This window comes from Narcine bancroftii, chromosome 9 (genome assembly GCF_036971445.1).
Source record: "Narcine bancroftii isolate sNarBan1 chromosome 9, sNarBan1.hap1, whole genome shotgun sequence".
In the NCBI taxonomy this organism is placed as follows: domain Eukaryota; kingdom Metazoa; phylum Chordata; class Chondrichthyes; order Torpediniformes; family Narcinidae; genus Narcine; species Narcine bancroftii.
In genome coordinates this window covers 60,103,177-60,130,651 of record NC_091477.1, presented here as the reverse complement: position 1 = coordinate 60,130,651, position 27,475 = coordinate 60,103,177, and the positions used below count along the sequence as shown (strand labels likewise).

Below are 27,475 nucleotides of genomic sequence, written 5' to 3'. Positions count from 1 at the left end.
ACCCAAACAGCCTCACTGGTCGATCCCTCCATACCATCCTGCCACCTCACGGCAGTAATGTCCTCCCTAACAAGCAGAGCAACTCCTCCTCCTTTTTTACCCCCTGATCTATCACATCTAAAACAAATGTATCCCGGAACATTAAGTTGCCAGTCCTGCCCCTCCTGTAGCCAGGTCTCACTAATTGCCACAATGTCGTGACCCCAAGTATCTATCCATGCTCTCAGCTCATCTACCTTGTTCACTATGCTTCTTGCATTAAAATATATGCATCTCAGAGAATGACCCTCACATATATTCTCTTTTTTACCTTCTACCCTAATCTCCATCCTATCTTTGTTATCATTTTTGTTCCTAGCTAGGTGGCCATACTCCCTGGACACTGCTCTCACCCTCCCTAACAAGCAGAGCAACTCCTCCTCCTTTTTTACCCCCTGATCTATCACATCTAAAACAAATGTATCCTGCCCCTCCTGTAGCCAGGTTTCACTAATTGCCACAATATCGTGACCCCAAGTATCTATCCATGCTCTCAGCTCATCTACCTTGTTCACTATGCTTCTTGCATTAAAATATATGCATCTCAGAGAATGACCCTCACATATATTCTCTTTTTTACCTTCTACCCTAAACTCCATCCTACCTTTATCTTTTTTATTCCTAGCTAGGTGGCCATACTCCCTGGACACTGCTCTCACCCTCTGTTCCCCACCCCCCTGCCAAACTAGTTTAAACCTTCCCCCACAGCTCGAGCAAATCTACTTGCCAGCATATTGGTCCCCCTCCAGTTCAAGTGGAGTCCATCCCTCTTGTACAGGTCCGACCTTCCCCAGAAGAGATCCCAATGATCCAGAAATCTTATCCCTTGCCCCCTGCACCATCTCTTTAGCCACGCATTCATCCTCCACATCCTCCTATTTCTACCCTCTCTAGCTCGTGGCACGGGCAGCAATCCAGAGATTACTACCTTGGAGGTCCTGTTTTTTAACTTCCTACCTAATTCTACATAATCCTGTTTCAGGACCTCATCCCCACTTCTAACTAAGTCATTGGTCCCCAAATTTGATCAAGGGGGACTTCGATTGCCTATTTTAAAAAATTATTATAAAGCAGCTCAACTTAAATTTTTGTCTTCTTGTTATCAGACCGATGAAAAGATAGCATGGGTGCAAATTGAAATGAGTAAAATTGGAGAACGTAGTTCTGAACATATTTTATATAAATGGCATGAAGGATTATTAAAAGGAAAATCAGATCCACCAACTTTGAAGCATATGGAAGTATGGAATGGAGTACATGTGGAAAGAGGAATGAAGAATAATCAGTTGGCTAAAATGATATTAAATCAAAATCCTTTAATTCCTTTTATGGTTAATAATCATTATTTTGATGTTTGGTATAATTGTGGAATAAAAAAAATAAGGGATCTGTTTTTTTGGGCTATGTTCTTTTTTACTTTTGACCAATTGAAAGATAAGTATAATATACCACGTAACATTATTTTTATTATTTTCAACTTAAATCACATTTAAAAAGAAAGTTAGCGAGGAATTTTACATTACCAGAACAAAGTCGATTTGAATATCTAATAACGGATATATTTATTGAAAGATTTATTACTAATGTGTACATCAAATTACAAGAGACTATTCAGAAAAAGGATTTATTTAAATCTAAATCTAGATGGGAAAAAGATTTAAATATACAGATTCAAGAAGAAGTATAGTCAAAATTATGCCATGAAAGTGTAACTAATATAATGTTAGATATCAAATGATAAAATTATTTTTTACATCAATTATATTTTACTCCATATAGATTACATGCACTTCATTTGAATAGTTCTGATCAATGTTTTAGATGTAATAAAGAAGTAGGATCTTTCCTGCATGCAGTCTGGCAATGTGAAAAGATAGTTAAGTTTTGGAAAGGATATAAGTATTTTATTTAGACAAGTTTTGGAGATGCAAATTTTGGATCCCAGAATATTTTTATTGGGAGATATTTCCCAAGTAAAGTTAGATATTTATTAAAAGAAGTTTTTAAGTGTAGCAATAGCAAAGAAATCTATAGCTGTAACATGGAAATCTGGTGAAATTGTGGGGTTGAATAGATGGTGAACTAAATTATTAAGTTGTATTTCTCTTTGGCTTGGCTTCACAGACAAAGATTTATGGAGGGGTAAATGTCCACGTCAGCTGCAGGCTCATTTGTGGCTGACAAGTCCGATGTGGGACAGGCAGACACGGTTGCAGCGGTTGCAGGGGAAAATTGGTTGGTTGGGGTTGGGTGTTGGGTTTTTCCTCCTTTGTCTTTTGTCAGTGAGGTGGGCTCTGCGGTCTTCTTCAAAGGAGGTTGCTGCCCGCTGAACTGTGAGGCGCCAAGATGCACGGTTTGAGGCGATATCAGCCCACTGGCGGTGGTCAATGTGGCAGGCACCAAGAGATTTCTTTAGGCAATCCTTGTACCTCTTCTTTGGTGCACCTCTGTCACGTTGGCCAGTGGAGAGCTCGCCATATAACACGATCTTGGGAAGGCGATGGTCCTCCATTCTGGAGACGTGACCTACCCAGCGCAGTTGGATCTTCAGCAGCATGGATTCGATGCTGTCGGCCTCTGCCATCTCGAGTACTTCGATGTTAGGGATGAAGGCGCTCCAATGAATGTTGAGGATGGAGTGGAGACAACACTGGTGGAAGCGTTCTAGGAGCCGTAGGTGATGCCAGTAGAGGACCCATGATTCGGAGCCAAACAGGAGTGTGGCTATGACAACGGCTCTGTATACGCTAATCTTTGAGAGGTTGTGAGGTTGCCCATTCAGAGCCAGCTCTTTAGCGCTTGACGTCCTGTTTTGCGGAAACTGCCAAAACGTTTGGCCTGGAAGTCAACCTGAAGAAAACTGAGGTCCTCCATTAACCTGCTCCCCACCATGACTACCAGCCCCCCCACATCTCCATCGGGCACACAAAACTCAAAACGGTCAACCAGCTGCACCATTTCATCGGATGCAAGGATCGACAACGAGATAGACAACAGACTCGCCAAGGCAAATAGCGCCTTTGGAAGACTACACAAAAGAGTCTGAAAAAACAACCAACTGAAAAACCTCACAAAGATTAGCGTAAGTTGTATACCATTAGAGAGAATAACGTATAATTTACAAAATCAACCAAAAAAATTTGATAAGGTTTGGAAACCCTACATGGATCTTATTGCTACAACTTTACCTGCAGCGTCCACCAAGCCCCCATCCAACCCGCCCTAATTAGTTATGGTTTAAGATTGTTATGTAAATTGCTATTAATTAATTAAAAGATAGGTTTATTTTTCTTTTCTTTCCTACTTTTTTGGAGAGGGAGGGAGTGGGTGGGGGGGGAGAAAATATTTAAAAACTATTCTTTTAGTGTCATAGTTTTTCTTATTCTTATGTTATGGATAAATACTGTAGATATTTTGACGCAAATGGAAAATAAAATTTAAGAAAAAAAGGAAGGCACCACAGCGACTGCACCTCCTGAGAAGAATGAAGCGGGCAAGGCTACCGGCCACCATTAAGTCAACCTTCTATAGGAGATCTATCAAGAATGTCCTGGCCAGCTGCATCACTGTGTGGTAGTGTTAGCAGAAAAATGGATCGGAGGCCAATCCACAGGACTGTAATAGTGGCAGAGAGGATCACTGCAGTTTCCCACCCCGCTTATCAATGTGATCTACTGGGATCAATGTGATCTACTAGGATCGTTGTCTGAAGAGGGATTGCAATATCATTGAGGACCCCTTCCATCTAGCACACAGCATATTTCAGCTGCTTCCATTGGGGAAGAGATACACGAGGATTAGAGCCAATACCACTAGGCTGAAGAACAGCTTCTTCCCACGGGCAGTGAGAATGTTGAATGACCAAATGAACTCCTCTCACTAACCATCTGAGACTTTCATATTCACAAAACAATAGTTATTTATTTATTTTTATGGATAGAATACTTAACCTGCCTATGTATTGTTTGTCTGTGTATTATGTCTGGTTGTGTCTGCATGTTTTGCACTGAGGATCAGAGAACACTGTTTCGTTGGGTTGCACTTATACAATCAGATAACAATAAACTTGACTTGACGAGGATTCCCCTGGTCCTCAGCTCCTACCCACCAGGAAGGGTTCCCCTCCCTGTTCCCTCACCTACCAGAAACGTTTCCCCTGATCCTCACACCCACCCACCAGAGTTCCCATGGTCCTCCTATGGACAAGAGTGAGTTCCCCTGGTCTTCTCACACACCAGAGAGGTTCCACTGTTCCTCTCATCTAATGTTTCCCTCGTACTCACCTCTCATTCACCAAAGAGGGTTCCACTGGTGCTCCCTGTGATAGTACAGATTCTATCACCAATGTGTATATGTACATATGTACAGATGGTAGTGTAGGATGACTATGATTGGCTGAGAGTGTAGCGACACCTATTGGCAGGTATTAAAGGATTGTTCCTAGCCAGACCAGGTCATTCTGGGCTGGTTGACCTACTTGTGATATGCTCCAGTCTTTTAGTTTATAAAAGCCTTGGTTTGGATCAACAAGTCTTTGGTTCTTTCAATGCTCATTACACTCCCCTTCAACCCTGATCATCACTTAACACCCCTCAGAGAAGGGTGCCATGGTCTTCATCCCCGCCTTCCACAGGAGTATGTTCCATGGTCCTCACCAACCACACTCTAAAAAGGCTTTACTTTTTCCTCACCCACCAAGCAAAAATTGAACCCCTGGTCCTCCAGTCCACCAAAGAGGGTTCCCTTGTTCCTCCACCCACTAGAGAGGCCTCTGGTTCTCACCCACCCACCAGAGAGGCCTCTGGTTCTCACCCACCCACCAGAGAGGGTTCCTCTAGTCATCACCTCTGACCCAGCAGAGGGATCCCCTGGTCCTCCACTCTACCAAAGAGGGTTTCTTTGCTCCTCCACCCACTAGAGAGAGGCCACTGGTCTTCACCCAACCATTAGAGAGGGTTCCTATGAATCTTTGACTCACCAGGAGGGTTCACTGGTCCTCCTACAGATGAAAGATTGTTCCTCTTTTTCTCACACACCAGAGAGTGTTCCCCTGATCATCTCCTCCCACTCACAAGCGCGTGTTACACTGGTCTGCCCACCCACCCATCAGAGGGAGTTCCTCTGTGGTTTCGTCCACCAGAGAGGAATCCTCCAGTCCAAAGCACCTACCTACCAGAGAGGGGTCCCCTGGTCCTCGTTTCAACACACCAGAGAGTTCCTATCATTTAATTGTCCACCAGAGTGGTTTCTCCTCATACACACCACACTCCCACCAGTGAGTGTTCCCCTGCTCCTCACCTCCCACCCACCAGAGTGTTTTCTGCTGGTCCTCTCACCCTACAGGGAGCTAGCCCCTGGTTCTTACACCAAACAGGGTATCCTCTGGTTCTCCCACCCTACAGGGAGGTATCCCCTGGTTCTCTCACCCAACAGGGTATTCCCTGATCCCCCCACCCTACAGGGAGGTAACCCTTGGTCCCCCCACCCTACCGGGAGGTATCCCCTGGTCTCCTACTCACCAGTGCACTAACCCATCAGTGAGGGTTCTCCTGGTCCTCACTTTGACTCCACCAGAATGGGCTTCCTTGTCCTCACCTCTCACCCTCCAGAAAGGATTCCCCAACTAGAGAGGCTTCATCTGGTCCTCACCTACCCCCCCCCCCCCCCCCACCAGGCTCCACCCTTCCTGTCTACCCATATGTTGAGCTGAGGTAGCTGGGCAACTCTCTGCGCAACAAGGTTGACACAAAGCACCGATATTTGGCATCTACCCAATTACATTTGTGCCCAGCTGCTGATCATGTTGTCACTCACCTCCTTATGGATGAATCCATCCTTGTTGATGTCGTAGAGGTTAAATGTCCATGTCAACTTTTCATGCACACTTCCTCTCAGCAACACTGAAAGAGCCATCACAAAGTCCTGGGGACACATGAGGAGAAAAGGATTGGTTGTCCAAAAACTCACAGCCCCCACTCTCCCATTCCCTGAACCACCTCCCCACTACCACAATCCGTCCCCCATGCTCCCCATTCCCCACTATCCACTTTCCCCCCTTCTTCACTTCCCCGTTACCAACTCCACAATCCCCATTGCCTACCATCCACCATTTCTCCGTTCCCCCAACTGAAGCACACCATTAAAACCCAGCATCTACAATTGATAGGACAGGACCGTGGGGTGCAGAAAATATGTATGATGCAAAAGACCAAAAGCACCCACAACATGTGAACACCCTGACTGAGTGAACACTCTCAGTGTAATCAGTCGCACAGTGTGAAAACTCGTGGTACTGACAGCCTCCCGGTGTGTGAACACCCACACAATGGTTTACAATGCCTGTTGTCAATGTGTTTGTGGACTCATTGGACAGATGGGTCATGTCCCTCATTGCCAGACCACAGGACTCTGGTTGTTGTAGGGCCAGTATGACCTCTCCGCACTATCCATCCACAGGTCACCCTGCAGTCTTTTTTCAACCCCCATAATTCAGGAAAAACATTCAGTCAATGGGATTGTGCAGTTTGTGGAGGGATTTGTGGACAGAGAGATCTGTTTTTGATTGATCAGGAGTTACCTCAAATTTGATGGATCCATGGTGTGCACTGTCGAAGGCATTGAATAGGTAATGTGCGTAAGTACTGGCATCTAGGACGGGACACAAACAAGGATTAGGCGTTCTGTCACCAGCATTCCATCCCCCATCACAGGTTTGACAGGAAATCAGCATGCACAGTGCATCACATCTATAGGCCTTTCAGCACATAATATCTGTGCTGAACATAATGCCGATTCAAACCACTCCCAGCTGACTGATCAATACCCCTCCCTACTTCTCCATGTGTCCATCTTGAAGCCTCTGAAACACCACCATTGTACCTCCTTCCACCACAAACTCTGCCAGCCCATTCGAAACCCCATCACCCTCTGGAAGGAAAACAGACACCCACATCTCCCTTAAGCTGCCCCTCCAGCAGCTTTGTTACCTAGGGAAAAGACACCGCCTGTCTATCATGTCAGTCATTCACAATTTAAAAACTTCAATCAGGTCTTCCCTCACCTCCGACCCACATTTGTCCAATCTCTCAACTTAACTCATGTCCTCTAAACCAGGCAACACCCTAGTGATCTTCTCCTGTTTTCTTTCCAAAGCCTCCACGTCTTTCCCATAATGGGGCAACCATAACTTCACACAGTATACCTAGTGTGGCCTGACCAAAGCTTTATAAAGCTGCAACGTGACCATCTTACTTTTATACTCACTGCCCTCCCCAATGTGGCCAAACATTGCATACATCTTCATTACCACCTGATCTACATGTGGCCACAGATCCCTCTGTTCATCAATACTTTCAAGAGCCCTTCCATTAACTGCACACCTTCCCTTAACATTTGATAACACCTCACACTTAGAGGAGTCCCACAACAAAGAATCATGCCCACAGACCAGCTTGTCCATGCCAAATCAAATGCCCTCCTGATTTAGCCCCACTTGCCCACTGCCCAGACCCTTCCCATCCCCTCCCACCAACAGAGATATCTGAGTGTTTGTTAAAGGAAGGTAATATACCTGTCTCCGCCACTGGTAGCTTTCTCCATGTACCCATCAACCTGAGAGATGTCTCCTTATGTCCCTTCTAAATCCCACCCCTTCACCTTATCACTGCTCTCTCTCATTTCAGGTTCTCCCATTCTTGGTAACAGAGTGTCACTATTCACCTTTTCAATGCTCCTCATGAATAAAATCCCCTCCCATCATGCTACACTCCAAAGAAAACAGGTCTAGTTTTTTCCAGTCTCTCACTTTAATTCAACTTCCTTAATCCTACTAACTGCTCCATAAACCTCTTCTGTACTCTTTTCAACTTTATAACAACCTTCCTATGACTGCATGAGCAAAATGCACACAATCTACTGTGTGGCAAGTGTGGTATGGCCACTCCAAAGTATGGGACCAGGTCAATACAGAGGGTCATCGAAACAGCTGATAAAATCACTGGGGCTCCCCTTTCCTTAACCTGATATTTACCTGAAGTGTTGCTTAAATAGGGCTCAAAGAATTAAGGACATTTTCCATCCAGCGCACTGTATCACAGTATCAGCAAGGAGGAATTAGTTAACCTTCTTGGGTGGAAATGGAACGGAATTTAAAAAGGTCTTTTTAAGCTTTCTCCTTTTTTGAATTAACAAGTAATCCGATTAGAAGACATAGGTTGAGAATATGGGTGCAAAACAGAGTGAGGTAGACTGGGGATTAATTTTAAAGATCTTTTTATTTGAGATAATTTCACATTTTTCAAACAATTGAGGGCCAAATTTAAATGACCCAAGAGTCATTTTTTCAGATATCGATGTCAGACATTTTGTTTAGTCCAATCTCTGATTTTTAAAAATATCTTTTTATTTTTCACACAATAAACCATACTGACCTAAATACATAGACATTTTTCTCTTGTATAGTGTCATTTTCTCCCCTTTTCCCCCCCTCCCTCTCCTCCCCCTTCCCATTTATTCAAAGTTCAATCTATAAGATACATTAAATCCGTTAAACAATGTCGTCACTTAATAAACAAGAAATTTTTATCTTTTACTTTTATATACTGAGTCAGTTCATTTCGTTGTCTTCTCCTTCTGTCATTTTAGGTGGTGGAGGTTCATGGTAGGATTTCTCTATTGTATTTCATGTATGGTTCCCATATTTGTTCGAATATTGTGATGTTATTTCTTAAATTATGTTATTTTTTGTAATGGAATACATTTATTTATTTCTATGTACCATTGTTGAATTCTCAAGTTGTCTTCTAATTTCCAGGTTGACATAATTTTTTTTTGCTACAGCTAGGGCTATCATAATAAATCTTTTTTGTGCTCCATCCAAATCGAGTCCAAATTCTTTATTTCTTATATTACTTAGAAGGAAGATCTCTGGGCTTTTTGGTATATTGCTTTTTGTGATTTTATTTAATATCTGGTTTAGATCTTCCCAAAATTTTTCCACTTTCTCACATGTCCAAATTGCATGTATTGTTGTTCCAGTTTCCTTTTTACAGCGAAAACATCTGTCTGATACTGTTGGGTCCCATTTATTTAACTTTTGGGGTATGAAGTATAGCCTGTGTAACCAATTATATTGTATCATGCATAACCTCGTGTTTATTGTATTTCTCATAGTTCCGGAGCATAGTTTTTCCCATGTTTCATTCTTTATCTTTATGTTTAGATCTTGTTCCCATTTTTGTTTCGGTTTACAGTTTGTTTACTCGTTCTCCTTTTCTTGCAGTTTGATGTATGTGTTTGTTATAAATTTTTAAATTATCATTGTGTCTGTAATCACATATTCAAAATTGCTTCCTTCTGGTAACCTCAGACTGTTTCCCAATTTGTCTTTCAAGTAGGTTTTCAGTTGGTGGTTTGTAAACCTTGTATCGTGAGTTATATTATATTTGTCCTTCATTTGTTCAAAAGATAATAATTTATTTCTCGAAAAACAATTTTCTATTCTTTTGATCCCTTTTCTATCCCATTCTCTGAAGGAAAGGTTATTTATTGTGAAAGGGATTAGTTGATTTTCTGTCAATATTAATTTTGGTAGTTGATTCCTTTCTTTGTGAATCTTCTTCCAAATGTTGAGCAGATGGTGCAATACTGGTGAATTCCTATGTTGCACCAATTTTTCATCCCACTTATAGAGTATATGCTCAGGTATCTTCTCTCCTATTTTATCTAGCTCTAATCTGGTCCAATCTGGTTTTTCCTATCTTAATTGTCAGATACAGCAATGAGCTCTCTGAACCCTTCTCCATTAACAATGGCGTGAAGCAAGGCTGTGTTCTCGCACCAACCCTCTTTTCAATCTTCTTCAGCATGATGCTGAACCAAGCCATGAAAGACCCCAACAATGAAGACGCTGTTTACATCCGGTACCGCACAAATGGCAGTCTCTTCAATCTGAGGCGCCTGCAAGCTCACACCAAGACACAAGAGAAACTTGTCCGTGAACTACTCTTTGCAGACGATGCCGCTTTAGTTGCCCATTCAGAGCCAGCTCTTCAGCGCTTGACGTCCTGCTTTGCGGAAACTGCCAAAATGTTTGGCCTGGAAGTCAGCCTGAAGAAAACTGAGGTCCTCCATCAGCCAGCTCCCCACTATGACTACCAGCCCCCCCACATCTCCATCGGGCACACAAAACTCAAAACGGTCAACCAGTTTACCTATCTCGGCTGCACCATTTCATCAGATGCAAGGATCGACAATGAGATAGACAACAGACTCGCCAAGACAAATAGCACCTTTGGAAGACTACACAAAAGAGTCTGGAAAAACAACCAACTGAAAAACCTCACAAAGATAAGCGTATACAGAGCCGTTGTCATACCCACACACCTGTTCGGCTCCGAATCATGGGTCCTCTACCGGCATCACCTACGGCTCCTAGAACGCTTCCACCAGCGTTGTCTCCGCTCCATCCTCAACATCCATTGGAGCGCTTTCATCCCTAACGTCGAAGTACTCGAGATGGCAGAGGTCGACAGCATCGAGTCCACGCTGCTGAAGATCCAGCTGCGCTGGATGGGTCACGTCTCCAGAATGGAGGACCATCGCCTTCCCAAGATCGTGTTATATGGCGAGCTCTCCACTGGCCACCGTGACAGAGGTGCACCAAAGAAAAGGTACAAGGACTGCCTAAAGAAATCTCTTGGTGCCTGCCACATTGACCACCGCCAGTGGGCTGATATCGCCTCAAACCGTGCATCTTGGCGCCTCACAGTTTGGCGGGCAGCAACCTCCTTTGAAGAAGACCGCAGAGCCCACCTCACTGACAAAAGGCAAAGGAGGAAAAACCCAACACCCAACCCCAACCAACCAATTTTCCCCTGCAGCCGCTGCAACCGTGTCTGCCTGTCCCGCATCGGACTTGTCAGCCACAAACGAGCCTGCAGCTGACGTGGACTTTTACCCCCTCCATAAATCTTCGTCCGCGAAGCCAAGCCAAAGATAATAATTCTTAAATTTGGTAGTTGGAAGCCTCCTTGTTTGTACCATTCTGTTAATTTATCTAGTGCTATCCTCGGTTTCCCCCCCTTTTCATAAGAATTTCCTTATTATTTTCTTTAGCTCCTTGAAGAATTTCTATGTTAGGTGAATTGGTAATGATTGAAATAGGTATTCTATCCTTGGGAAGATGTTCATTTTAATACAGTTTATCCTTCCTATCAGTGTTAGTGGTAAGTCTTTCCAGTGCTCTAAGGCGTCTTGTAATTTCTTCATTAATGGCTGATAATTTAGTTTATATAGATGGCCGAGATTATTATTTAGTTGTATACCTAGGTATTGAATTGCTTGTTTGCCATCTAAATGGTGATTCTTCCTTAAACTTTGTGAAATCCGCATTATTCATTGGCATTGCTTCACTTTTATTTGCGTTAATCTCGTACCCCGATACTTCTCCATATTCCTTCAATTTCTTACGTAATTCTTTTATTGATATTTCTGGTTCTGTTAAGTATATTATAACCTCATCTGCAAATAGACTGATTTTATATTCCTTCTCTTTTATTTTTATCCCTCGTATTTTATTTTCTGTTCTTATCAGTTCTGCTAGTGGTTCTATAGCTAACACGAACAGTGAAGGAGATAGTGGACATTCCTGCCTTGTTGATCTGCTTAATTTAAATTGGTTTGATATATATCCATTCACTGTCACTTTCGCCAATGGTCCTTTATATAATGCTTTAATCCAATTAATATATTTCTCTGGTAGGTTGAATTTTTGTAGTACTTTGAATACATAATTCCATTCTACCCTGTCAAAGGCTTTCTCTGTGTCTAAAGCAACCGCCACTGTTGGAGTTTTGTTTCCTTGTACTGCATGGATTAAGTTAATGAAATTACAGATATTGTAATATCATAGAAACAACAGATAACCAACCCAGAGGAAGAAGACCAACACCAAGACACCTTTAATAAAAATAATAAAAACAAAAATACCCAGCAAAATAAAATAAGCAACCCAACAAGAAAATCAGAAGAGACAGAGGTAAATGACACAGATCCTGGAGTGGACTCAGAAGAAGAGGAGGGAGAACATCAAACTCTACACAGAGAAATGGAAGATGAAGGGCAAGGATAAAAAATTCTTGAAAGAATATATGGAAACATTAAAAGAATGGCTGACACAAGAATTCAGTGAAATAAAAAAAAAAATAAAAGGTACAGAAGAAAAAGTGAATAGATTAGAGATGGTCATGACAGAAATAGGAAAAAGAGTAGACAAGGTGGAAGAACGAGAAACAGCCATAGAAATGGAGGAAGATGACTTAAAAAAGAAATTGGAAGAATCTGATAAAAAAGTTAAAGAAACACAGGAGCTGTTAGCTCAGAAGATAGATATAATGGAAAACTATAATAGAAGAAACAATATAAAGATAGTGGGCCTTAAGGAAGATGAAGAAGACAAAAATATGAAAGAATTTATAAAAGAATGGATCCCCAGAGTCCTAGCAATGCCAGAATTACAGGAAGGAATGGAATTAGAAAGGGCACACAGAACATTAGCCCCTAAACCACAACCACAACAAAAACCAAGATCCATTCTCGTAAAATTCCTAAGTTATACGACAAGAGAAAATATATTGGAGAATGCAATGAAAAAAATAAGAGAAGACAAAAAGCCACTGGAATACAAAGGTCAAAATTTTTTTTTTTTTATCCAGATATAAGTTTTGAACTCGTGAAGAAGAGGAAGGAGTTTAAAGCAGCAAAAACGACCCTATGGAAAAAAGGTTATAAATTTATGTTAAAATATCCAGCGGTGCTTAAAATAGTTATCCCAGGGCAGCAAATCAAACTGTTCTCGGATCCGGAAAAAGCACAAAAATTTGCAGAACACCTACAAAACAGACAGAGAGATGAAGAGATATAACAAGAACAAAAATGACAACAAACTATATATAAAGAAGAAGAATAAAGTATAAGTAAGAACTAAGAAGAGAAAGAAAGGGACGAAAGGAAGTAAGGAGTGAATTAAGAGAGTGAGCTTTGTTATATATGAAGATTAAAAACTTTTCCTGGGGGTGGGGCTGGGTGGGGAAGAATAACAGTCACTGCGAAATCAGTTGACGCTTGCGAGCTGATTCGCAAATCCAAATGAAGAGGGGAGATGTGGTTGCCCGACAAGGGACAAAGGGCAACTCAGAGAGGGGAGGGACTATTGGGGTTAAAGGAATTTTAGATATGGGAATAGTGGAAATATTTTATAAATGTTGTCTTACAATGTGTTCAAAAAAAGAAAACAGAAATGGATAAGAAGGGAAGGTGGTGATGAGGAAACAGAAAGGAAAGATAAACAAAGTATGAAATGGCCATGTTGAACTATATGACTTTAAATATTAACGGAATATATAACCAAATCAAAAGGAAGAAGCTGTTAAATTTACTGAAGAAAGAAAAAATTGATATAGCATTCGTGCAAGAAACACATTTAACTGAACTGGAACACAAGAAATTAAAGAGATTGGATAGGACATGTAACAGCAGCATCATATAATTCAAAAGCCAGAGGAGTAGCTATATTAATCAATAAAAATGTACCAATCAAAATAGAAGAGGAAATAATAGATCCAGCAGGGAGGTATGTAATGATAAAATGTCAGATATATTCATAATTTTGGAATTTACTCAATGTATACGCACCTAATGAAGAAGATCAAAAATGTATGCAAGATATCTTTTTGAAAATCGCAGATACGCAAGGGAATATACTAATAGGAGGGGATTTTAACCTTAATTTGGACTCAAACATGGATAAAACTGGAAAAAAGACTAACAGAAAGAACAAAGTAATCAAATTTATAATTAAATTGATGCAGGAAATGCAACTTTTGGATATATGGAGGAAACAACACCCAAAGGAAAAGGAATATTCATATTATTTGAGTAGACGTAAAACATACTCAAGGATAGACCTATTCCTGTTATCAGCCCACATTCAAGGAAGAGTTAAGAAAACGGAATATAAAGCTAGATTGTTATAGGATCACTCACTCCTGTTATTGGCAATAGAGCTAGAGGACATCCCACCAAGAATGTATAGATGGAGATTAAACTCCATGCTACTTAAAAGACAGGATTTTAGAGAATTAATTGAGCGACAAATTAAAATGTACTTTGAAATAAATACGGAATCAGTGAAAAATAAATTTATACTATGGGACGCAATGAAAGAATTCATCAGAGGACAGATAATAAGTTATGTAACTAAGATGAAGAAGGACTACAATCGAGAAATAGAACAGTTGGAAAGGGAAATAACGAATACAGAAAAAGAATTAGCAATAAAGGAAGATACAACTAAAAGAAGAGAATTGACAGACAAGAAAATAAAATATGAAACACTACAAACATATAAGGTGGAGAAAAACATAATGAAGACAAAACAGAAATATTATGAGCTAGGAGAAAAAGCGCACAAAATACTAGCGTGGCAGCTTAAGACAGGACAAACTAAAAGAACAGTTTTGGCATCAAAGAAAAAGGACAAACAAATTACATATAACCCAACAGAGATCAACGAAAACTTCAGGGAATTCTATGAACAATTATATCAAACTGAAAACGAAGGGAAAGAAGGGAAAATAGATGAATTTCTAACTAAAATTGAACTACCGAAATTGCAAACAGAGGAGCAAAATAAATTAATAAAACCATTTGAAATAGAAGAAATACAGGAGATATTAAAAAAAACTACCGAACAATAAAACACCGGGAGAGGATGGACTCCCAATAGAATTCTATAAAACATTCAAAGACTTATTAATTCCTCCTCTCCTGGAAGTAATGAACCAGATTGAAAAAACACAAAAAATTCCAGATTCATGGTATGCAATAATTACAGTAATGCCAAAGATGGGGAAAGATCCACTAACACCAGCATCGTACAGATCAATATCTCTACTTAACACAGATTATAAGATCATAGCTAAACTATTAGCAAACAGATTGGCTGACTGTGTACCAAAAATAGTAAAACTAGACCAAACTGGATTTATTTAAAAAGAATCTCTCTGATTTTCCATGGATTTCTGAAACAAATATTCGATTCACTTTTTGACTTTCAATTTTCTCATAGAGGTTCAATATCAATTATTTATAGTAATATGATGCATTTTAGAAATTTCTCAGATAAGATCAAGGGTGATTGAGAGCATAATTTGGATTTGTCATCTCCAGATGAGGACTGGGATATTGTTCTCAATTTGATTAATGAATCCTCTTTTTGTGCGCAACATTGTTTGTTGCAATTTAAGGTTGTGCATAGAGCACATATTTCAAAAGTTTAACCATCTCGATTCTGTTCTGATATTGATACATTATGTGATAAATGTAAAATATTTGAGCCTTCTTCAAAGGCCTTGCCTTTGCTTAGAAAACTTCTGGAAAAATTATTTTCAAACTTTATCTGTCATTTTAAAGGTCAAGTTAGAACCATGTCCCATAATTAATTGCTCCATTTGGTTTTTCTCAACAAAAGGAAATATTACTGACTTCATCTCAGAAGCGAATTTTAGTTTTGACTTCATTGATAACTTGACGGGCATTCTGATGAAATGGAAAGATAGTACCCCACCTACTCATACTCAATGGTTACAGGAGGTCATGTCCTTCATAAGTTCAGAAAAAATCAGACCTAATGTCAAAGATGTGAAAGTGAATTTTGAAAAGATGTCGGCCCGTCAATAGACCATAATTAAATGAATGAGGGCGTTTGAATGCTTGTGAACAGCATTGTCTGGTTTCCGATTGTTGTCTTTTGTTTCCTACTTATATTGGATATGCAAGTTTGCCCTGCTTAGAAGGAGGGGTTTGATTAATGGGGGTGTCTCTTTTTGGTTTTTTTTCCTTTTTCAATATTCCTGATATAGCAGGTTTGATCTGAAAGGATGCACACAATTTATATTATGTATAATCAAGGTTTTATTTGAAATAGATTTTTTTTGTCTTTTTTTTATATACCCTAGCAAATGTATTAGATCTATATGTGTGTAATAAACTCAATAAAGATAGTTTAAAAAGGAAAAGCAAGGAGGTATAGAAGCATCAAAAATCAGAACTGCCAGATGAGGAAATAGCTTCCTCCCACAGGCTGTGAAATTGATCAACTGATAAAATATTTATATATATCAAGTTCAGGTTCAATTTCGTTCATTTATCATCTTTTCCACAAGTACAACCCAACAAGTGTTCTCACACAGACACAGCACGCACGCATGCGTGCATGCACACACACACACACACACACACACACACAGAAAAAATACATATGCACAGTACATATGAGCAGTTGCCTGTGGGAAGAAGCTGTTTCTCAGCCTGGTGGTTCTGGCTCTGATACTCATATATCTCTTTCCTGACGGGAGTAGCTGGAAGATGCTGTGTGCAGGGTGATAGGGGTCCACACTAATTTTGTGACCCCTCTTTGGACAACAATCCTGCTAAATCATGGCGATGGGTGGGAAGGGTTGAGGTGTTAGTGGGGGGGGGGGGGAAGTGGGTTGGAGGGAGATGGTCTGTCGCTCTTATGGTCATATGGATTGACTCCGATCTGATGCTCCACAGCAATTGTAGCACACTGTGATGCAGCTGGCTGGAACATTTTCAATAGAGCTCCTGCAGAAAGTTGACAGGATGGTGCAGTCACTGTGGAACCTTACCGACAAGTGAGGAAATGTTATCTGTCCAATATAGGTCATTTCTTTAGCAGATTCTGAGGAACTTGGTGCTCTCCACTCTCTCCAAGGTAGGATGTGATGTGTAGGCCACTGAAGAGTGTGGTCGGACAAAAGGATCTGGGAACACAGGTGCATAATTCTCTGAAAGTGGTGTCACTGATAGGATTGTAAAGGGAGCTTTTGGAATATTGGCCTTCATAAATCAAATTATTGAGTACAGGAGTTGGGATGTTATGGCAAAGTTGTATTAGACACTGGTGAGGCCAAATTTGGAATATTATTTAAAGTTTTGATCACCTAACTACAGGAAAAATATCAATAAGATTGAAAAAATACAGAAGATTTACAAGTATGTTACCGGTACTTCAGGAACTGAGTTACAGGAAAAGGTTAGACAGGCTAGGACTTTATTCCCTGGAGCGTAGAAGAATGAGGAGAAATTCAACAGAGATGTACAAAATTTTGTGGGGTATACGCAGAGTAAACTCAAACAGGCTTTTTCCACTGAGGTACCACCCAGAGAACATGGGTTAAAGGTGAAAGGGGGAAAGTTTAGGGAGAACATTAGGGGGATCCAATTAACAAAGAGAATAGTGGGAGTGTGGAACGAGCTTCCAGCCGAAGTGGTAAATTTTAATATTCAAGAAAAATGGATGGGAAAGGTATTGAGGGCTATGGACTGGGTGCAGGTCAATGGGACTAGGCTGAATAGTTTGGCACAAACTGGAAAGGCAGAAGGGCCTGCTTTTTGTGCTGTAATGTTCTATGGTTCTAAATCAGAACCCCTGCACCACATATTCATCTTCTACAACTTCCTGTTCCTACCCTCTCTGGCACATGACACAGGCAACATTCTCGGGATGACTACCCTTGAAGTCCTGCTTTTCAGCTTCCTTCCTAACTCCTTGTATTCCCTCTTCAGGACCTCATCCCTACTTTTATCTGTGTCATTGGTCCCCATATAGATCACAACATCTGGCAGCTCACCCTTCCATTTGAGAATGCTGTGGATTCGATCTGAGACGTCCCTGACCCTGACACCTGGGAGGCATCGAAACATCCGGAGCCTCGACTTTGTTCACAGAACTTTCTAGCTACTCAGCTAACTATTGAATCCACAATCACTATAGCTCGCCTCTTCTTCCCCTCTTCCCTTCTTAGCCGAAGGGTCAAATTCTGTGCCAGAGACCTGACTGCTACAACTTGCCAATGGTAGATCATTTCTCCAAGAGAAACAGTAATGAGGATGCTACAGTGATGCTCAGCACTGACTACCTCTACTCTTCCCTTTCCAACAGTCAGCCAAATACCTGGCTCTCGCTTTTTCGATTTGACTGTTTCCCTATAACTTCTGTCAGTCACCCTCTGTGTCTCCCATATGATCATCTCCAGCTGGAGGCAAGACCTGTGAGAGGAGGTAGAGGCAGATACACCTGTGTCTGAAACACCTACCCAGGCAGAGAATGACCATAGGGAAGGATCCATCCTCGGGCAAGTTACCCCCACCCCATGCAGAACAAGGACACTTTCCTCTGCACCAGCTTATGCATCCCACATCTCTCCAAGATTGCTGGTCTGGTCTTCCCTCTCCCTCTCCCTTCCACCTGCAGTAACCACAGAAAGTCAAAGCCTACCACTACCTCTGCCCCTTAAACACCATCCTCACCTGATCTACTCCATGTACCCAGTGTGGCCTCAGCCACAATGCTGAGGCTAAATGCAGATTGAGTGACTGCTTCACTCAATCTTGCACTCTGTGGGTCAAACCTTGACCTTCCTAAAGCCAAACATTTCAACTCCCCCAACCATTCCTGCAGTGACATGTCTATCCTCAGCTATTGACAGGATTAGACCATATAAAAACTCGAGGAACAAATGTTTTCCTGCAAAAAAAAATATTTTTAGGGGCAGCAAGTGGTTAAGCAATGCTTTACAACATCGGTGATTAGTAAGTTTACACAGATTTGCACAATATCATGGGATAAAGGGCCTGTGGTGTATTGTAATAGAAACATAGAAAAATAGAAGATAGGAGCAGGAGTAGGTCATTCGACCCTCCGAGCCTGCTCCGCCATTCAACGAGATCATGGCTGATCTTAAAGTTCAGTACCCCGTCCCCGCCTTCTCTCCGTAACCTTTAATACCCTTATACTGAAGAAATAGATCTAATTTCCTCTTAAATATATTTAATGAACCTGCCTCTACTGCCCTCTGTGGCAATGAATTCCACAGATTCACCACCCTCTGGGTAAAGAAATTCCTCCTCATCTCGGTCCTAAATGGTTTGCCTATTATCCTCAAACCATGGCCCCGGGTTCTGGATTTTCCCATCATTGGAAACATCCCATCTACATCCATTCTGTTCAGTCCTGCCAGAAATTTATATATCTCTATGAGATCCCCTCTCAATCTTCTAAACTCCAGCGAGTACAATCCCAATTTGCGCAATCTTTCCTCATAAGTCTGGTATCAGCCTGGTGAATCGCCTCTGCACTCCCTCCATTGCAAGAACATCCTTCCTTAGATAAGGTGACTAAAACTGCAGACAATACTCCAGGTGTGGTCTCACCAAGGCCCTGTACAGCTGCAGTAAGGTATCCTTGTTCCTATACTCAAACCCTCTTGATATGAAGGCCAACATACCATTTGCCTTTTTAACCGCCTGTTGTACCTGCATGCTTGCCTTCAGAGACTGATGTACAAGTACCCCTAGGTCTCTCTGCACTTCCCCATCTCTTAATCTATTGCCATTCAAATAGTAATCTGCCCTCTGGTTTGTATTACCAAAGTGGATAACCTCACATTTATCCACATTGCAGTGCATTTGCCATGTATCTGCCCAGTCCCTCAATTTATCCAAATCACACTGGAGTTTCCTGACCCACTTTTCGGTGCACACAAACCCTCCTAGCTTAGTGTCATCTGCAAATTTGGAGATATTACATCCAATCCTCTCATCCAGATCATTAATGTAAATTGTGAACAGCTGGGGTCCCAGTACAGATCCCTGTGGTACCCCACTGGTCACCACCTGCCACTCAGAAAATTAGCCATTTACCCCAACTCTCTGTCTTCTACCTGCCAGTCAGTTCTCAATCCACATCAATACTTTTCCCCCAATCCCATGAGCCTTGATTTTGGAAGTAATGTTCTATGGTCAACGTGCTCCTAGACATTCTGAAACCCAACAGGATGAACATTGATTTCTCCAATTTAAGGAAACCTTCGACTAATTTAATTCCACTGTTTGCACTCAATATTCCATCTGGTTGTTCTCCAACCCAACGGCATCAATATCAACTCCAATTTCTGTCAACCTACACCGAGTCTTCCTTTCCCTATCCCTCTGTCTGCTTTCCTCAAGTTCCCAACACTCTTCCCTACCCTCTCCTATCATAGGGCTACCCCTCCCCCATCACTTCTTGTCTTCTTTCTCTTCTTCCCCATTCACCTATTATCTCTTACTTGTAACTTAGCCTGTGCTCCTCCACCTGTTCCTGGCTCCTTCACATCCTCCTCCTCTCTCCCCATACCTTCACATTCAGGGTTTTCCTGATTCCTGATGAAAAGCTCAGTCCTGAAATGTCAACTGCCCTTTGCTTCCTATGGCTGCTGCGTGACTGAGTTTCTCCAGCACATTTGTGCCTTGTACAGATTCAATCAGGTTGGCCAACTCTAGGACTTGTGTTTCCCTCAGACCACCCCCCTCTCATGCAATGTCTCTCTTTGTCCCTCCACATCACATACCTTCTGCCCATGCCCATCTCAGCTAGATCTTCCCCAAATTTACTTGTTGTGTCCCCTCCCACAAGTCTCGTCAGAGGGTCCAGAATGACACCATGACAGATCATCTCACCCCAGGGTCCCTCCAAGATCTCCCTGCTCACATTATTGTACAGGTCTCCTTGGCATGGAGGTCAAATCCCACCCACACCTGGTTGCGGTGGAATGGTGACAGGCTTCTCTGTCACTCACCTCCATTTGGGAAGAACTGCGAATAAATTTGTTTAAAGGTGTCCTCATTGACCACACCGCTGGGACATTCCTGCAAAAGAGAAGAGTTAAGGGTTTGAGGGGTGGTCCAAAAACCCCTTCCCCGAACTGGGGGGGTGGGGGGGAGGTTCACTCACAAACCCAGTACACTTGCTAGATGTAAAACAAGGGCCCAGCAAATCAAAACACCACAAACACGACCAGACATTGACAAAAAACACACTGACGCCACTCGCTCCGACACCATCCGCACACTGACACCACACACACCAATGCCAAATCCACCGATACTACCCACTTGTACCAACACTGAAACCACACAAGCTTACACCACACACCGATATCGTGTACGCCATCAGCAGGCACACTGTCACCAGGCACGCAAACACCAGGCACACCGACACCAGGCATGCCTTCACCAAGCACACCTTCACCAGGCACGCCATCAAAAACAGGAATGCTGTCACCAGGCACACTAACACCAGGCACACATTCACCAGGCATGCCGACACCAGGTATGCCACCACCAGGCATGCCATCACCAGGCATGCTATTGCTCGGTACAATGACACTAGGCACGTCGATACCAGGCATGTCACCTCCAGGCATGCCATCAGCAGGCACACTGCCATCATGCACGCCAACACCGGCACACATACACAGCACAATGTAACCAGGCACACCATCAGCACTTATGACATCACCAGGCATGCCAACATCACACATGCCAACACCAGGTACACCAAAATCGTGTATGCCGACACCAGGCAGCCCAACTTCATGCACGCAGATACCATACACATTGACAATGCGCACGCTGACACTGCGCATGCCGTCTCCAGGAAAGTTGACACCTGGCACATTGACACTGTACATGGCGACATTGCACACGCAGCCACCAGGCATGCTGTCACCACACAATTCATCATTGCACACCTGACAAGGACAGTGACAGCAGGATCACGGACACCAGGAATGCCATCACCGTATATGGTCTAACCAAGCATGTCAACACCATGCATAATGACACCAGGCACACCTACCTGTGCATGACTTCAATAGAAACGCCATCACCAGGCACGCTGACACCAGGCACACCAACAGCACGTACGCCATCACCAGACACGCTGTGACTGCACATGCCAACACCAAGCAGCCGTCATCACACAGGCTGACACCAGGAACGCTGACACCACGCAGGCTGTCACCAGGCACACCGTCATCAGGAATGTCGACACTAGGAAGACTGATACTGCACATGACATCACCAGCCACACCATCACCGTGCATATCGTCACCAGGGGTGCTAACAACAGGCCTGCCATCAACGCCATGCCAAATGCCTTGGGGTTCTCCACAATTCTACATGCCAAAGCCTTTTCATGCCCCCTTCAAGCTCTCCTTTCCTTTCTTAAGCTCCTTCCTGGCTACCATATACTTCTCTTGAGCCCTTCCTGTTTCCTGCTTCCTATATCTAATATATGCTTCCTTCTTCCTCTCGATGAGTTGCCTGACCTGTTTCGTCATCCATGGTTCCCTTTTCCTACCAACTTTTCCTTGTCCCATTGGGACAAACCTATCTTGAACCCTGCACATGGTCCCTAAACTTCCTCTACATTACTTCTGTGCTTTCACCCTTGAACATCAGTTTCCAATTTATTCTCGCTAGTTCCTGCCCTTCACCAGTTGAGCACTTTCCCATTTTGACTGTTTTTATTCTTTTCCATAGCTCTGTTGAAGCTAAGGGAGTTGTGGTCACTTTCACCAAAATGCTCCTCCACCAAGAGGTTTGTCACCTGACCAGGTCCATTCCCCAGAACCAGATCCAGTGTGGCCTCTCCTCCTGTCCACATACTGTGTCAGGAATCCTTCTTGAACACACCTGACAAATTCAGCCCCATCTATCCCTCTTGCAGTCACCAGGTGCCAGTCAATATTAGGGAAGTTGAAATCACCCATAACTACGAACCTGTATTTCCCGCACCATTCCAAAATCTGCCTGCCTATCTGCTCCATGGTGTCCCGAGGGCTATTTGGGGGCCTATAGACTACACCCAGCACAGTGATAGTTCCCTTCCTATTTCTGACTTCCACCCCCCGACTCAGTGGACACTTCCTCTGCAGCCCCTCTCTTTTTACAGCCGTGATATTATCCCGGAACAGGAATGCTAATTCCCCGCCCTCTTCTACCTCCCATCCTATTCCTTTTAAAACACCAATACCCAGTACCTTCATCACCCAATCTTGCCCTTGCTCCAGCCAAATTTTAGTAATGGCCATAACATCGTAGTTCCACATACTGATCCATGCTCTAAGTTCATCCCCTTTATTCATAATACTCCTAGTGTTGAAATCTCTTTGGCTTGGCTTCGCGGACGAAGATTTATGGAGGGGGTAAAAGTCCACGTCAGCTGCAGGCTCGTTTGTGGCTGACAAGTCCGATGCGGGACAGGCAGACACGGTTGCAGCGGCTGCAGGGGAAAATTGGTTGGTTGGGGTTGGGTGTTGGGTTTTTCCTCCTTTGCCTTTTGAAATAGACACATGTCAACCCCTCTAACTGGTTCCTTTTATGTTTTGTTCCCTGCCTGTTTTTCCTCACAAACTCAGAAAAGATAGCATCATGTTTTTGAACTACTGGCCAAATCTCTGCACTCACATTCCAATTCCAATCCCCTTCCAAATTAGTTTAAACCATTCCCAACAGCTTGAGCAAACCTGCCCACCAGGATATTGGTCTCTCTCCAGTTCCAGATCCTCAGAGGTGTTGACACCCTGGAATTTGAAGTTCTTCATACTCTCCACTAGCGAGTCCTCATTAACATAGAAACATTGAAGATAGGAGCAGGAGTAGGTCATTCGGCCCTTCGAGCCTGCTCCGCCATTCAATGAGATCATGGCTGATCTTAAAGTTCAGTACCCCATCCCCGCCTTCTCTCCGTATCCCCTAATTCCCTTATACTGAAGAAATATATCTAATTCCCTCTTAAATATATTCAATGAACCTGCCTCTACTGCTCTCTGTGGCAATGAATTCCACAGATTCACCATCCTCTGGGTAAAGAAATTCCTCCTCATCTCGGTCCTAAATGGTTTGCCTATTATCCTCAAACCATGGCCCCGGGTTCTGGATTTTCCCATCATTGGAAACATCCCTTCCGCATCCATTCTGTCCAGTCCTGCCAGAATTTTATATGTCTCTATGAGATCCCCTCTCAATCTTCTAAACTCCAGCAAGTACAATCTCAAATTGTGCAATCTTTCCTCATAAGTTATTCCTGCCATTCCAGGTATCAGTCTGGTGAATCGCCTTTGCACTCCCTCCATTGCAAGAACATCCTTCCTCAGATAAGGCGACCATAACTGCACACAATACTCCAGGTGTGGTCTCACCAGGCTCTGTACAGCTGCAGTAAGTATCCTTATTCGTATACTCAAACGCTCTTGATATGAAGGCCAACATACCATTTGCCTTTTTAACCACCTGCTGTACCTGCATGCTCGCCTTCAGTGACTGGTGTACAAGAACCCCTAGGTCTCTCTGCACTTCCCCATCTCCCGATCTATTGCCATTCAAATAGTAATCTGCCCTCCAGTTTGTATTACCAAAGTGGATAACCTCACATTTATCCACATTGTAGTTCATTTGCTATGTATCTGCCCAGTCCCCCAATTTATCCAAATCACACTGGAGCTTCCTGACCCCCTCTTCAGTGCAAACAACCCCTCCTAGCTTAGCGTCGTCTGCAAATTTGGAGATATTACATCCAATCCCCTCATCTAGATCATTAATGTAAATTGTAAACAGCTGGGGTCCCGGTACAGATCCCTATGACACTTCACTGGTCACCACCTGCCACTCAGAAAATGAGCCGTTTATCCCAACTCTCTCTGTCTTCTATCTGCCAGCCAATTCTCAATCCACATCAATACCTTGCCCCCAATCCCATGAGCCTTAATTTTGCATGCCAGACGTTTATGTGGGACCTTATCGAAGGCCTTTTGGAAATCCAGGTACACCACATCCACTGGCTCTCCCCATCTATTTTACCTGTCACCATCTCAAAGAATTCCAATAGATTTGTCAAGCACAATTTACCTTTTGTAAATCCATGTTGACTCTGTCCGATCCCTTCTCTGCTAGTCATATGCTCCGCTATTAGATACTTAATAATGGATTCCATCATTTTGCCCACTACTGATGTAAGGCTCACCAGCCTATAATTCCCTGCTGTTTCTCTACCCCCCCATTTTAAATAGTCGGGTAACATTAGCTACCCTCCAATCCATGGGTACTGATCCTGAGTCTATCAAGTTCTGGAAAATAATTCTTAAAGCATCTGCTATCTGAATGTCCATTTCTTTAAGTACCCTAGGATGTAGATTATTAGGCCCTTGGGATTTATCAGCCTTCAATTTCCCCAAGACCATGTCCTTAGAGATACTGATTTCTTTCAGCTCCTCACTTGCATTAGTCTCTATGTTTCCCAACATCCTTGGGAGGTTATTTTCTTGTGAAAACAGAAGTAAAGTAAGAATCTAATTGTTTGCCATTTTCTGATTCCCCATTATATATTTCCCTGATTCTGACTGCAAGGGACCAACTCTGGTTTTAACCAATTTTTTCCTCTTGACTTATCTATAAAAGCTTTTGTAGTTGGTTTTTATGTTTGCCACAAGCTTACTTTCGTAATTTATTTTTGCCCTTTTGATTAATCCCTTTGTCCTCCTTTGCTGCATCTTGAACTGTTCCCAGTCTTCGGATTTGGTACTTTTTTGGCCAATCGATATGCTCTCTCTTTGGACCTAATGCTGTCTCTAATTTCCCTTGTTATCCACGGTTGAGTCACCTTTTTTGGTTTACTTTTATGCCAAACCGGTATAAACGATTTCTGCAATTCTTCCATTAGATCTTTGAATGCTTTCCATTGTCTATCCACAGTCAACTCCCCCATAAATACCACCCAATCAATCTTACTCAACTCCCGTCTCATACCATCATAATTCCCTTTGTTTAAATTCAGGACCTTAGTCTCGGTTTTAATTTCTTCCCTCTCCATGTTGAGTGAGAATTCGATCCTATTGAGATCGCTCCTACCCAAAAGGACTCGTACAACAAGATTGCTGATTAGCCCCTTTTCATTACATAATACCCAGTCTCAAATGGCCTGCTCCCGAGTTGGTTCCTCGACATATTGGTATATATAACCGTCCCGTAAACATTGAAGGAATTTCTCCTCCTCAGTATTTTTACTAATTTGGCTAGTCCAATCTATATGTAAATTAAAGTCTCCCATGATGTCAGCTGTTCCCCTCTCTAATTTCTCTTTTTATGCCTTCCTTCACCTCTACATTACTATTTGGAGGCCTATATACCACCCCCACTAACGTTTTCCGCCCCTTGCTATTCCTCAGTTCTACCCATATAGATTCCACATCTTCCGAGTTAATATCCTTCCTGTCAATCGTATCGGTCCCTTCTCTCACCATCAAAGCTACCCCACCCCCTTTTCTTTCTTGCCGATCCCTCCTAAATATTGTATACCCCGGGATGTTAAGTTCCCAGACTTGCCCACCTTGCAGCCATGTTTCTGTAATCCCAATCAAATCGTATTTGTTTATCTCAATTTCCACAGCCAATTCATCTACCTTGTTCCGAATGCTTCTTGCATTAAGATATAAAGCCTTCAGATTTGCTTTTTTTTACTCTCCTTGCTCTTTCTGATTTTTTACTTTCGCTGCCTAACCTTACTTTTCCTATTTTATCTTTCCTGTCCTTTGCCCTATCATACACTGGATCATGTTCTCTTGACTTCCTCCTGAAGTCCACAATCAACTCCTTGGTTTTGCTAACATTGAGTGCAAAGTTGTTGTTGTGACACCACTCAACGAGCTGATCAATCTCCCTCATTGCCATATGTGATTCTGCCAACAATTGTAGTATCATTGGCAAACTTGCAGATGGCTTTGGAATTGTGCCTGGTCACACTCATGGGTGTGTAATGAGTAGAGCAGTGGACTAAGCACACATGCTTGGGGTGTGCCTGTGTTGATGATCAGTGAGGAGGAGACGTTTCCAATTTGTACTGACTGTGGTCTTCTGATGAGAAAGTCAAGGATCCAGTTGCAGAGTGGGGTACAGAGGCCAATACTGAGGGAGTTATGGTATTGAAGGACAAGCTGTAGTCGATGAGGAGCAGCCGTATCTATGAATTGCTGTTTTCGAGGTGGTCCAGAGGTGAGTGGAGAGTCAGCGATATTACATTTGCTGTGGAGCAATTAAGACGATAGGAGAATTGCAGCGGGTCCCGATCTTTGCTTATGTACGTGTTAATTCTGGCCATGACCAGCTTCTCAAAGCATTTCATCTCAGTAGGTTAGTGCTACTGGGGGATAGTCGTTGAGGCAGCTCACTCTGCTCTTCTTGGATACCGGGATGATTGATGTCCTTTTGAAGCAGGTGGGAACCTCTGATGACAGCAATGAAAGGTTGAAAATGTCCGTGAACGCTCCGGCTACTTGGTTGGTGCAGATTTGCAGTACCTTGCCAGTACGCCATCAGGGCCTGATGCTTTGCGAGGGTTCAACCTCTTGAATGAAGCTCTGACATCATCCTCAGAGACAGATATCACAGGGTTCTCAGTTTTATCAGGGATTCTGGAAGGCACTGTTTGGTTCTTCTTCTCAAACCGGGCATAGAAGGTGTTCAGCTCATTGGG

The 27,475-nt window shown here is 42.7% G+C and overlaps 1 protein-coding gene across 4 annotated transcripts in view; it reads right to left on the bottom strand.

Annotated features, from left to right (window-relative positions):
* LOC138743690 (A-type potassium channel modulatory protein KCNIP1-like) overlaps nucleotides 1-27,475 on the bottom strand; it is a 160,922-nt gene that overhangs the window by 48,380 nt on the left and 85,067 nt on the right. For all 4 annotated transcript variants that reach the window (XM_069899288.1, XM_069899289.1, XM_069899286.1 and 1 more), the window contains 3 exons: nucleotides 20,742-20,811; nucleotides 6,617-6,687; nucleotides 5,854-5,961 (listed from right to left, as the gene is read on the bottom strand). In XM_069899288.1, coding sequence (XP_069755389.1) covers nucleotides 5,854-5,961; nucleotides 6,617-6,687; nucleotides 20,742-20,811 — 249 coding nt within the window. The remainder of the gene's footprint in view (nucleotides 1-5,853; nucleotides 5,962-6,616; nucleotides 6,688-20,741; nucleotides 20,812-27,475) is intronic.